The sequence below is a fragment of the Siphateles boraxobius genome, unplaced genomic scaffold, assembly GCF_051911475.1.
Source record: "Siphateles boraxobius isolate OS27281-9 unplaced genomic scaffold, OSU_SipBor_1 84, whole genome shotgun sequence".
NCBI classification, from domain to species: Eukaryota; Metazoa; Chordata; class Actinopteri; order Cypriniformes; family Leuciscidae; genus Siphateles; species Siphateles boraxobius.
Genome location: NW_027509213.1, coordinates 1,953,127 through 1,966,676, shown reverse-complemented (window position 1 = coordinate 1,966,676; position 13,550 = coordinate 1,953,127). Strand labels below are relative to the sequence as shown.

At 38.2% G+C, this 13,550-nt stretch overlaps 1 protein-coding gene across 2 annotated transcripts in view; it reads left to right on the top strand.

Annotated features, from left to right (window-relative positions):
• The first annotated feature begins 290 nt into the window (after window positions 1-290).
• Window positions 291-13,550, top strand: part of slc9a1a (solute carrier family 9 member A1a) — a 44,259-nt gene continuing 30,999 nt past the window's right edge. Inside the window, exon 1 of one of the 2 annotated variants that reach the window (XM_077221590.1) lies at window positions 291-1,753. In XM_077221590.1, coding sequence (XP_077077705.1) covers window positions 1,495-1,753 — 259 coding nt within the window. In that variant the 5' untranslated portion in view covers window positions 291-1,494. Of the gene's footprint in view, window positions 1,801-13,550 lie in introns of both variants that reach the window. The other variant, XM_077221589.1, reaches the window with a different exon arrangement.

Genomic DNA, 13,550 nt, shown 5'->3' with positions numbered 1-13,550 from the left:
TCAGTCTCCATTTACTTTCATTTGGTCTATCTGGAAAAGAGTGATGGTACTTTTTTGTGTTCCATTGCAGAAAGAAATTCCTACCGGTCTGAAACGAGTTGTGAGAAAATATCCTACAGGATACAGGATTTTTTTAATTTTTATTTTATTTTTTTATTTTAGATGAATTATATCCTTTAAGGGATAGTTCACTCAAAAAAAAAAAAAAAAAAGATGTCATTAATTAGCCTACATTCCAAACCCATAAGACTTTCATTCATCTTCGGAGGCCATTTACAGCCCACGAACATACAGTAGGCTACTTGAGCTTCCGTTTACCACAACTGGTGATGTGATCTGATCATCATATGAAGCGATCATGTCTCTTTAATAAATTCGGACTTAACTGCTCAATTCATTTGGATTTGTTTTAAAACTCTTTATGAACTTTTTAAACGCGTCAAAGTTGTAGTTGAGTAGCTGTCAATGGAGGCACAGAAAGTCCTCAGATTTCAAAAGTCTTACGGGCTTGGAACGACATGAGGGTGAGTAAATAATAATTTTCATGTTTTTTGGGGGGTGAACTGTCCCTTTTAAGGATTCCCCAATTCGACGTGTCTTGGCAACCCAGCGACCCTCCTCTCCACTGGATGCCGCTGCAGGCCAACAAAGAGACCCCTCCCATTGACTTTTCGAAACCTGCCTAAAGGGTGTGTTTTTAGGGCTGTACGTATATTTGTTCTGCATCGCGCACTGCAGACATGGGAAAAGAGTCGGTGTGTGTGTGAGAGAAATGATCAGTTGAATCGCTAAAGGACATCGAATAAGTTCTTTAAGGAGCGCTGAAATGCCGGCGTGACGCTATACCACAAACACAGAAACGTCATTCGTAGTTAAAAGACTTTTCTTGTCATCCGTGATCGGGACAGGACAGCAGGATGAGATGTTATCAGAAGAGCAAACCAGCAACATGAAGAAACCATGACTGGAGCCTTGGGACTGTATCGTTGAGGAGTGTTTTGGAGTTGTCATTGAGTGTCCTTTTCCATACAGTGTTTCTGAGGGGCTGATGGTGAGGAGGAGGAGGATGATGATGATGATGTTGGAGGACGAACATCATTTCTACCTTTAAGTGAAATGTTTTGAGGGAATCTTCTAACACAACTCTATTTATCTGAGGGTAAATACCCGCACGTTTCCTAGTTTAACGTTATATGCTGATATAGGCTATAGCCTACACACACACGTCTGTATTTCCTGGTTGTCTCTTCACCTGGAGAGGGTGTTTTAAGTGCTTTATCCAAGAGTCCAGGAAGCAGGAAACCAAAGAGCCTTTAAGATTTAAGTCAATCCGAAGTCAGAAAATGATCCAGGAACTATCTAGTAGGTTAGAAAGGAACTTCACTATAGAGCCAGTTAAAGCATCGACAGACCTGGTCAGATAATATCGTGTTATTCGTGCATCTGGAGAAGCTTGATTCCTCTCATCTTCTGAAACGCACAACTATCATAAAGATGAATATGTTCATTATTGTCTCGGGGCTCCTGGTGGGCAGTTTGATGCCCATCGGAGGGGCTGCCAGCTCTCCAGACACGGGCACCGGTCACGGGATGTCCCGCACGGGAGATCACGGGCTCCCGAAGCACGGAGGCGAGGGAAATCACACCAGTTACATCAAGAAGCCCTTCCCGGTTCTGTCTTTTGATTATGAACACGTCCGGCTGCCCTTTGAGATTTCGTTATGGGTGCTGCTGGCTTCCTTGATGAAATTGGGTGAGTATGTTTATATTTTTATATTCAGTGTCATAATATTTGTGTGTGTGTCAGTTATATATATATATATAGCTATATATGTATGACCTATGACGTGTGTGATGGTGACCTATGACCTGTGTGGTGACCTCATCAGCCCGGAGATACCCCTTAAAGGGATAGTTCACCCAAAAATGAAAATTCTGTTATTAATTACTGACACTCATGTTGTTCCAAACCTGTAAGACTTTCTTTCATCTTCGTAAGACAAATAAAGATCTTTTTGATGTAATCTGAGAGCTTTCTGTCCCTCCATTGACGTGGAGATTAGATTACTGTCCCTCCCTCCAAGTGGTAAATTATGTCGTTGTTTTTTTTGTATAAAACATTTCATAGGATTAAACCACTGGAGTCTAGGGATGTGATTGTGATGAAGTATTTTACCAGTTGATCGATGTGTGACAACGCCTGTAATAGCTGTATCACCAGTGGCAGGGACAAATGGAGTTTCTTCCATTTTTTCCACCTCACGTTTGAATGGCTTGCGGTGCGTGTCCACTGGCTTTTAAATTACCCTCTGCCCAGAGGGAGTTTCTTGTCTGTTCTCACGCTTCACCGTTTACCGGTGTAAATATTCCTTTTCCACACTGTGACCAAGTTGCTCAAATCTCTACCCACATCACTTTGTGTGCACAGTCATCAGAACAGTGTTTCTCTCTTGCTGCCAGCCTAAAGTCTGGTCCAGATTGCAGTCTATCCTGACAACAATTGTCCACTTGGACAGGAAGACTGGCATGTAAAGTGACCAGTGGTACTCTGTGTGTTCCTGGGCAGTTTTGCAGCATCAGTTTTTGTCTGTATGTATGTATGTATGCATCAGACCGTCTGTTAGCGTGCCGTCTGAGACTAGAACACTGCTGGTCACCTGAGATTCTTACACGCTTGCCATTAGATGATGTCTATGGAAGCTTGTTTCCACCACAGAATAAAAAATAGAAAAGGTAATTGTACGTTTTTATCTCATAATTGACTTTTTTCGTCAGAATTGTGTGATATAAACTCGCAATTGCACGTTTTAATGTCAGAATTGCGATATATAAACGATTGCGAGATAAAAGCTTAGTTACTACCTTTTTTTATTTTTTGTCTCTGACCCAAGTGTAAGTACTTCACTGGTTCTGCTTGATCAGCGGTGGGTTTAATATATGGTTTAATAAATAATGTTTTACTTCCTGAGTGAGTTATTATGGGTGGGGAAACGAGTTGTGCATAAGGTGGCGATTGTTGTCAAAGGTTTGAGAGTAAATGGAGAATCATGATGTTTTGGGGAAATGCAGCAGTCATATGTTGCGCGAGGAGAGGAACAAGCTGGTGAAGAGGGAAGATGAGGTCACGTATGTGCAAACGCTGAGTTTCAGGATTCTTCCTGTTTCAGAAGAGCGAGAGGTTATTTGCCATGACAGTTTCAGCTTCCTGACATATCACTCTCCTATAGGAGTCTGAAGCGTTCTGCTCTTCAGCCTCTGTGTTGTATCAGTGACATCTCAATTCTCATTCCCAGCAGGAGCGTATTTTCATCGTGAGGCATCTTGAGCTGCACGATTCTGGCTAAATTTAGAATCACCATTTTTTTGTTTCAAATAGAGATCACGCTTTTCCCATGATTCCGAACAGACAAACAAAATAACAAGTGATTTACTAGAGGTTCTGACAAAATTTTAAATGCTTCAGTTAATTTAAAAATGTTTCATTAATTTAAAAGAATAATATTTTAAAAAATCAGTTTCATGATGTATGAAACAGATTCAATGACTCACTCATATATACTTGTTTCATTACTGGATGAGTCAGACAAGCACATGCAAATCATAAATTAATCCTGAAGACTCAAGTATAGCATGAGTTCTGAAGTCATATAGTTTTATGTGAGGAAGAGACACTAATTTATACAATTATTCGCTCATAAGATTTTTAGTGGCTACATTTTCACTGGATGTTAGAGCAAATTTAACTTTTATTTATTTATTTTAAGAATTTTCTCTCAGATCTTTTCTGTACAACAGTTCATAGTGAACACACATCTGTCAATCATAAATTAGTCAGAAGATTCAAGCATATTATATTGTATATTCTTCAGAAGTCATGGTATAGGTTTATGCGGGGTAGAGAAATTTAAGTCATTATTAATCACTGATATGATTAAGCAATTTAAGGTGACATTTTCATTGACTGTTAGCCTGGTTAAAACCAGACCATTCTCAGTTGTAACTGAGTTAGGGTCTGGCAAAGCTTCATAGACAAATCATTTCCAAAGGGACGTCTCCAACAGACGTAGCTCAAATGCCTCTGGGCGCAATTGGATAGACCTAAAACCAATCAGAGCGATGAAGGAGATGACGTATGCAGGGCGAGGCTTGAATTCGTTCATCCTCGGATGCTGCACCGCGCTCGCTGTTACAAAAAACCTGTGCACACAGGTAAGCGAAATGGGGTCTTGCCGGTCTTGCGCACCGAACCGTCATTTTTGCGCACCTTCGCGCTCGTGCGGACCCGTCGAGTATAAACAAGGCTTTACTCCGTGTCAGCGCGCGCTCTGATCGGTAAAGGGGCACAGACCTCTCCCGAATCATCTCCAGCAGTAGCAACCTCCGATCACACCACTAACTCCGCCTCCGTTTCCGTCGTAAGCTGATATTAGTATTTAAACATTCTCTATGATAAATGTTTGTGAAAAAAATATTTTAATAAAATGGTTTTGGCGGTTATAGAGTTATAATGACGGTGTTCAACTATAACCGTCACACATAGTTCCACAGCGGCATCCATCTTTGTAAATGTACAAAATCTGCTTCACCGTCGCTGTGCTGTCGTCATCGTGTAAAGCCCGCCCCAACGTTTCTGATTGGTGCCGCGATTTCGACGGATTGGAAATGGACTTCAATGAGCTCTTTGCCAGACTAACTTTCAGAGCAAATCTAAATTTCCCGGATGTTGTCTGGGTTTTCCCAGGCTAATTGACTGTTAGAGCAAATTGGACTTTTATTTATTTAGAAGAATCCTTCTCAGATATTTTCTGTTCAACAGTTCATAGTGACCACATCTGCCAATCATAAATTAGTCAAGAAGACTCATGCACTACATTAAATAGTATAATGTTAGTCTTATAAAGTCAAATACATATATATGTGAATAAGAGAAATATAAGTAATTTAAGATTTTTACTTCTCATGGCTACATTTTTATTGGGTGTTAGAGCAAATTTATTTCTGTATATTTTTTAGACTTAAGTGGCCTGAACCCTTTGGTTTTTCTCTTGACTTTCTCGGTCAGTCAGGCTGTGTTTGGTCTGGCTCCTCTCCTCTGCTTTTGTCATTTCTAGTGTTTACATCAGTCCAAATGCACTGGCACCTGTGCAAGGGTTAACATCAATGTTTCAGAGTCTGTTACTTCATTATTAATAAATGGTCATCATGTGCAGTGAGTGCCAGGTCTCACAACTTGAAGACTGCAAGTAGTAGTGAATAGAAAAGGGAGTGATTTATAGCTCACACTCAGGGCTTATTGGCATGGCTGAAACTGAAAGCAAACCGATAGAAAGGTGGGGTTTAGATTAATTAATCAGAACAATTTAAATGAGCTTCTGTTCCTCAGGGTTTGTGCATTGATTGCTCTGGTGTTTGCTGTGTCGATGTCTAGCAAAGAAGGAATTCAAGTTGCAGTCTTTCAGGAGACCATGTTCAATTCTTTAATGACTGGAAAAGCAGCCATTTCTGCTAAATTGTTGTCATTTTGTTGAAATTTGGTTAAAATTGTTTACAGACACTTGTGGTTATCTGATAGTTGGTTAATTGTTAATTCTGTTTTCTCATTTGCATTCTTACATGCTACCTCTCAAGTTATCTCAGGCTGTGAAACTGGTTTGTGCTGGTGTAGTGTCGTCTTAGTCTTTTCACAAGACCACTTTCACCCTGTTAACTCTCTTAGTTTGATCATCTGGTTAGTGCTCAGACAGGATAGAGATCCGGCCTGACCAGTGGGATTACAATAGAGCCGCTATTTAGATTAAAACGAACCCTGAGTTCATTTGAATAAGTGTGTAAAGATGTAAAGATGGGAAGATTGGTCTTGGTCCTCTTCCAAGTTCTGTCGTAAAATATACATCATAAAAGCCATTTTTTCAGTTTTGTATCTTAGGTTCAGTGTTAAAAATGACTGTGAGTGCTGAGTGATCCAGGACTAAATGCATTTTCTTTTTTCGGACCAAAAGAACCAAGAGTGTGAACGCACCCTAGGAAATCTCAGAGCTCAACAACTGTAAAGCTTCTGTTGATTTAATGTTGCCTCTGACTGTTTGGCTTTGGCAGGGACTTATTAATCATTTATTGGTATTCTGTGTTTGATCTTATCAGCATTAAAGGCAACCAATAATGTGAACCTTGTTTGCCTTTGACACAGCTCTTATGCCATGGTATTTTTTTTAATGTAGCCTATCTTGTAAGTACTAGAGATGTCACGGTGAGGAAGTTTTTCCACTGGTATATAAACTTGCAACAAACCCAGTTATTAACGATAATGGTAATTGCTTTTGAATGCTTGCTTGCTTCACTTTGGAATTCGTCATCCCCAGGAATACTGTGTAACATAAACACTGACTATCGCAGCAAGCCTAGTAAATACCATAGTATAAGAATCTTGATCATTCGGTTCCATGTTGTATCAAAATGCCTTAGCATAATTTAATCCATGCTTTTTCAAAAGTATTTCATTTGTCCATTCCACATTTTGCTCTTTTCACAGCATACAAATTCAGCAATTCTTTTATTATTATTATTATTATTATTATTATTATTATTATTTTATTTTTTATTTTTTTACATTAAAATATAATTGTATATATAAAAGTTTTGGTTCAGAAATATAATTTTAAAGAAGTTTAATACTTTTATTCAGCAATGATTCATTGATCAAAAGTGACAGTAAAGACATTTGGTAATAAATAATGGTACAAAAGATTTCTATTTCTTAGAGATTTCTTATGCTGTTCTTTTGAACCTTATGTTCATCAGTGAATCCTGAAAGTTTTCAAACATTGATAATAATAATAATAATAATAATAATAATAATAATAAATGTATTTTTGAGCAGCAAATCATCATATTAGAATGATTTCTGAAGGATCATGTGACACTGAAAATTCAGCTTTGATCACAGGAATAAATTACACTTTACAATATATTCACATAGAAAGCAGTTATTTTAATATCAATGTTACTGTTTTTTTTTTTTTTACAGAAAAATGAAGCCTTGGTGAGCATAAGATACTTTTTTCAAAAACATTAAAAATATTACAGACACCAAACTTTAGTGTGTATATTTTTATGCTCCTTTTTTATTTTCATTTGGTTGAATGATTAGGTATTTTTCCACTGCTTGTTTCTCTCTTGGTAATGGTTTTTGTTAGCGATTAATAAGATGCAGATAGTCACCTGGCAGCCAATCCCAGTCTCTCGCTGAGATGATACTGGTTTTCCCCTAGACAGGCTGTTCACTTGTGACCAGGGTCAATATGACTCATTGGCGCAGCAGTTACAAGCACCGGGCGTAACACACAACAGAGTCTTCTCATTTGCATTTCTTGTCCGTTTACCTCTTCGATTTACATGGCAGATGTTTGTTTAGCATGTTCCATCTGCCAAGCCAGAAATTTGACTGACTGCTCCAACATCTAAGGCTCAATGCGATGAACAAAACAAAAGCTTGTTTGGTTCCAAATTAGATTGTTTGTTGATGTTTGAAATGCAGATGCATGCAGTTCTTTGCTACTCTTATGTGCAAGTAAATGATAAAACCAAATGTCTACATGTTAGCACATTTCAACCATTGCACAATGCGTAGATATCATCCCAGCCCGAGACTCGAGTCCCTGTGCAGGTTGAGGAGATCTGACATGCTCAGTATATCCCTGGAGGTTTGATGTCCCTACTCTTCTGCCAGGCTGCTCCCATTATAACATTCCCCACAGGCAGCCATGTGTTTCACTGCAGAATGCCTGGCGACCAGAACGGCCTGCAGACTTCACTGTGCCCTTGAGAGCATTCTGGGTAAATCTCCTGCAGCGATGCACACTAATCAGGCTGAAGACAGAGATTGACTTAGGACAGTCATGTAGATAGAGTCTTCAACTCTTCAATTGAAAAAGTAATCAAAAAGTTTTGGTTGGTGAAAATGGCAACATAAAAGTTTCAGGGGTTCTCAACTCTGGCCCTCGAGATCCAACCAAAATCAAACACACCTGAACAAGCTAATCCGTGTCTTCAGGGTCAGGAAGTTACAGGCAGGAGTGAAACTCTTCAGGACAGTGGACCTTGAGGGCCAGAGTTGAGTTTCACTTAAATCAAGGGATTTTTATTTGCTGTGCCACATTTGAATTCCCGCTGTGAATTGATTGGATCTAGAATAGTAGCCTTGCGTTGTCAAAGCTCGCTGCAGAATGATGGTTTGAGTGCATTTCAAACAGAGAAGGAAGGACATTTTTCAGATTTTGATTAAAGATTATGAAGACAATTTTTTTTTATTCTGGGGATTAACATGCATGGTTGAATTGTTTACAACAAGACTAGTAATGTGTGCTAACAAAGTAAATAGGGGGAATTTTTATTTAATGCCAACTTTAGGGAAAAAAGTAAAAAAAATTATGCACTCAATCCCCCACTTTTGAAAATATGAATTTACTGTAATGCAAAAAAAAAACCTTATGATTCACCGCTGTGATAAAGAAAAAAATAACAGTTGTGAAATATTTTCAAATGAAAGTAGCATTGTACATTCACTTCATTTTTGTTGTGATTCAAAATATCACCATTAAGAATAATGGAAAATACATACATGTATACAAGATAGTAAAACATTTATATGGTAAAATATTCTGAAGCAATCCAGTAGTTAATTCACATAGAAATGTCACAATGCAATTTTTTTATTATTCTTAATGGTCTGTAAAATAGGCTTTACTTTCTTTATACATCAATTAATTTCTCATTTTTTTATTCTTTTCATTTTCTTTTGGTTTTCATGAGATGCACTCATTAATGCATTCATTTATTTATTGGGTGCTGGTGTTTTAATTGCTTAAACACAAAGCCTTGAGTGTTTTTACCTTGGTTAGGGGGTTAAGTGTCATGCAAACAATTAACCACAGTAAAGAAATATGGGATTCCAGTAGAGACCACACACACACACAACCTCTAATGCCTCTCTGTCAGGCTAAAGCAAGACTGACCGACCCACCTGATCAGTTTGGTGTGGAAGAATAACCTGTTGATGCTGTTCTACAGGTCTGAACACACAACACCCCATAGATGACAAACATCTAAAAGACATACTATTCATTTAAGTAAAGTAAATGATGTAAAGCAATCCTGTCATACATGAAACATGAGACAGCAAAATCTTCCCAGCTGACACTTTTCTACCGCCACAAGGTATATATCATCATGCTTGGCTCTCGCCTGACGGGTAATTTAACATTCTGTACATGTCCATCTCCAGCGGCTTGCAGAGGCAGTCATGATGACTTGTAATTAAGGGCTGTCAGGACCATTATCTCTAACGCCGGCAATTTATTGCAGTCTAATGTTCCCTAAAGGTCTTTGTAGTGGCATGAAAATGCTTATAATTTTACAGTGCACATTTAAATGTGTGATTTTATAAGACTTTTGTACAGTAGATTAGTATGCAAATTATGCATTTGAGTCTAAAATTCTACACAAGCACAAGAATGCAAATGCTTCTTAATTTTTAAATCTTTCACATCCTTTACGTAAGGAATAATTGACGCCACCACCTAAGACATTTTTCAGATTTCAGATTTTCAGTATTTCAAGACATTTGTCTGGTTTTTGTCCTTAAAGGTGCCTTGTGCAATATCCGCAAAAAAAATCAATTAATACTCCACATTCCATACCAGATGGGGGCAGTCTACCTCCAGAAAGTGAATTGATCTACTCTAGAGTAACAAACGAGAAATGGCATAGTCTCTATGCTCCGCCCCTACCTTCACAACGACCCTAGAGCCATAGCCGAAGCCGAGCCAACTCCTAATAGAGGACGTTTTGAGTCCAGAGGAACGTTGGTTGATGTCAAGTGATTTTTAAATGACATCTTCAAGCTACTCCCCTTCACCAGTGAATGTTCATATTCGTTTTGTTCATATTACATTTTTATTGTTAGTTTGAATTACATTAATTTGACAGACAGCATTCGCTGCTGTTGACCAAGCTAGCGCCATTCAGAGCTGCCAACTCTCACGAATTCACCGTCACCAATTCTGTCAATGTTATTACGCAATTCAAACAAAAAATACCGTTTTGGCGCTTGTAAATGTTAACGTTACACGACAGATCCCTAGCGCACGTGAACCAATCATCTCTACTAGCTAATAGTAAAAACACACGAACACTGTTGAAAGATACAGTATGCTACAACTTACCAAAATGTACTCTTCATACATAATACCGACCAATCATTTTTTTAATCAGCGTGCAGAGGTCAATAACATAGCTGGAGAACAAATATGTCAGATTTACCTCAGGAAAGCAATTTAGTAAACATAATATAGCTCACGTAGTTCTCATTACACCTTTCAATGTAGCCATCGCTAACTTTAGAACTTATATCGAACATCCTTCGATACATTTCTATGTTATAACTTCCCGAAAAAACTAAACAAACATATAAAACAAACTTCTAGCGAAATACTAACAGCATCTTACTTACCAATCCAAAAGAAATGTTGCAAGTTCTGAGTCAAACCTCATTTCTTTCATTTCCATTAGTTGTCTCTCCAACGATGGAAAGCAGTGCCAATGTTAAATCTGGTTCTGTTCAGATTTTATTTGTGATTCCGAGCGCGTTTTTTCCCCTTGCAGCGGGTGGTTGTGGTAAGGGTTTCTTGCCAAGGGCTTCAGCCATTCTTCCGCTCTCTTCCCTGAACTGAACTGTAGTAGTGGGGTGTACTTTCCACACGAAGACACGATTGACATCAGGTTCAAATACGCCCACAAGCCGTGCGACTTATTCGTGTATTGCAGTTTGGCTGGTGTTGCCCGCATACCGCCTCCCATGGCCGAAACTGGTATTATGACATCTGTCGGGCCGGGGCTAGTAATTTAGCATGCTAATCAGGGCTGTCACTTTTGAGAAAAATCAAATTCGAACGGTTATCGAATATCAAGTAATGTATTCGAATATATTCGAATTTCTACGAGACCCCCCCCCCCCCCCACCCCCCCAAAAAAAAACACCGTAACGGAGATTGAATCACAAATCTGCTAACAGTCTGACAGTCATAAACAGGACTCAGGCCTGTCTGAAAACATTTTTTTGACTTAATGTTTTAAACAGAAGGTTATCAATTTAATCTATATAAAGTGCCACTAAGCTACATGGAAAAAAACTGCATCGGAACAGCACGGCACAAACAATAACGTGACGGCTTAAACAGCAGGAGTAAGGCCTATAGCCTAGCCTTATTTTATTTCAATTCATTTCTTAATATTGTTTGCTAGAAACACCAATTTATCAACTTGATCTGGGTCAAGTGCGGCTCTCTTTTTATTGGCGATGTTCCCCGCGGTGGAGAACACGCGCTCAGTGCGTGCACACGTGCCTGGCACACACAGATTTGCGCGTCAATGTTGAGAGAAGTGGTATACGGTGTAGCTGTAGAACCCAAAATATTTCCAGACTCGACTTTTTAGATGAGTTGAGGTCGTAATTCTCCGCTCGGGCTGTCGTTCTGTGCGTTATCTTCCATTTTCAAAACAGGGAGGCTATTATTCGCTTGATTTGGTCATGGGCTTACGCTACAATACGTTTAGAGCGCCCGCTCCTGGATGAGATGGCAAACAATAATAAAAAACAAAAAACGGTCTAATCATAGACTGTAAAACATGCGCTAAACATGGCACTTTAAAAACCGGATGGTTTATTTATAGTTCGAATACGGATATTTCACGTCATGTTCGAATACATATTCGAATATCGAATAAAAAGTGACAGCCCTAATGCTAATTCAGGTTGATATCTCTGCAACACTATAACTTTTCATTTTTTTAATGACATCATCACCCTTATTTCTTCTCATTCTTTTGATCCATGTAACTCATTTTTTTGTATATTTTTAACTCAATTCTGACACATGGCACTTTTAAAAGCTCTTGTGTTGGACTAATTTCTTTGGCATCTCATTCCACGCTTCCGTTGCTAATTCCATTAGAGCTAGTAATGGAGGCTTCATCCACTGACAGCAGTCTAATGCAGTTAATAATGCAGTTATCAATGCAGTTATTAGAGAAAGAGATTAAGCGTGTGTATTTTACCTGAGTCTGTGTGTCTCTCAACCGTGTTCGGCAGCAGCGTCTCTAATAGCGAAATTGTAAGTGTATCTGCTTCAAGAACAGCACTGTTATTACATCACTAGTGAGAAATATTATGTAGCTTAACTATTTTAATGATAATCACCATTGCTTTTGGTAATTATAAAATGTAATTTTGAGGTAAAAAACAGAGAAATAATTTTATGTTTTTTTTTATTCTCCTATATTTATTTGCTTGGTCAGTGTCGTTGTGGGTTTTGATTATTTTGCTGTTGTCGGATGTAAGGACCTTTAAAATAACTTAAATCATTTGTTGAAGTGAACTGGAGCTGTAATTCGGTCAAGAACTGCCTGAACTACTTTAGCTGTGCGTTTCGCTGAAAATAATTGCACATCTTAGAACGTTTGTCAACCAATCAGATTCAAGCATTCAACAGCCCTAGTATAAGGTCATTTGATGTTGTTTTCCCTGTAACTTGTAACCGTAAACAAACATTAGCATGCTAAAAAGGTCCAACTTTACTAAAAAGAAAGTCAAACCGGTTGTTGTTCGGTAGAACCAGTTTAGAAACGTATTTAAAGCACCAAGAGCATCCAGTGACCACATTTCCCACATGACACTGGTAGTTTCAGTTGCACTTTAAATAAATTTGTCTAGGCTTGGTGTTTATAGTAGTTGTGAGTTGTTTATCGTGAATGCCACCCTAATTTTTGTTTGTTTTAAACTTAAATTTTTTTCATTCTTGCTCTGTTCTGGATACTGTTTAATTTAATTGAAAGGATTTGTTGTTGAGTGAAGGAAGATTGTTTGTGTTTGTAAATGTTTCATTTTATTTTCCGGGATTTCACATTATTTCTGAATGTAATAATAAAATGTGATTTCTATACTGATGCAACTTATGTTGTTTTTCTTTGCTCACTCAACAATCCAAGTTTGACCCGGAGCAATTTATAGGCAAGGTGCGACTTATTTTCCGGAAAATACAGTACTCTCCACTGTATAAGATTTGGCTCCTGAAAGTGTAATGTAGTTTGAATTTGAGCCAAGAACACACACTTGTTCTGTCCTTGTTGATCCTCTGCAGAATCCAGAAGTCCTTCGAGCAGCTGCTGTGATTTAGTAGTGCGGATCATCTTTGAGGAACAGCCTGTCATGCATGCCGTTACAGACAGTGTTTTATAATAATGATTGGAGAACGTTTATGTGGAGCTTTACTTTCATTCCATGTGATAATTCATTACAAATTAAACATTTTCTTAAGTGACCATTTCATATGCAGAAGAGATTGATTATATATATATATATATATATAAATATATGACTATATTTAGTAGGAATGTATGGGCTAATAATATGTATCGGTTGATAAAAGCAATTATTTTCTCTATTGGCCATCAGCCTATTGTTTAAAGTCCCCCTGTGGTGAAAATCAAGCTATTAA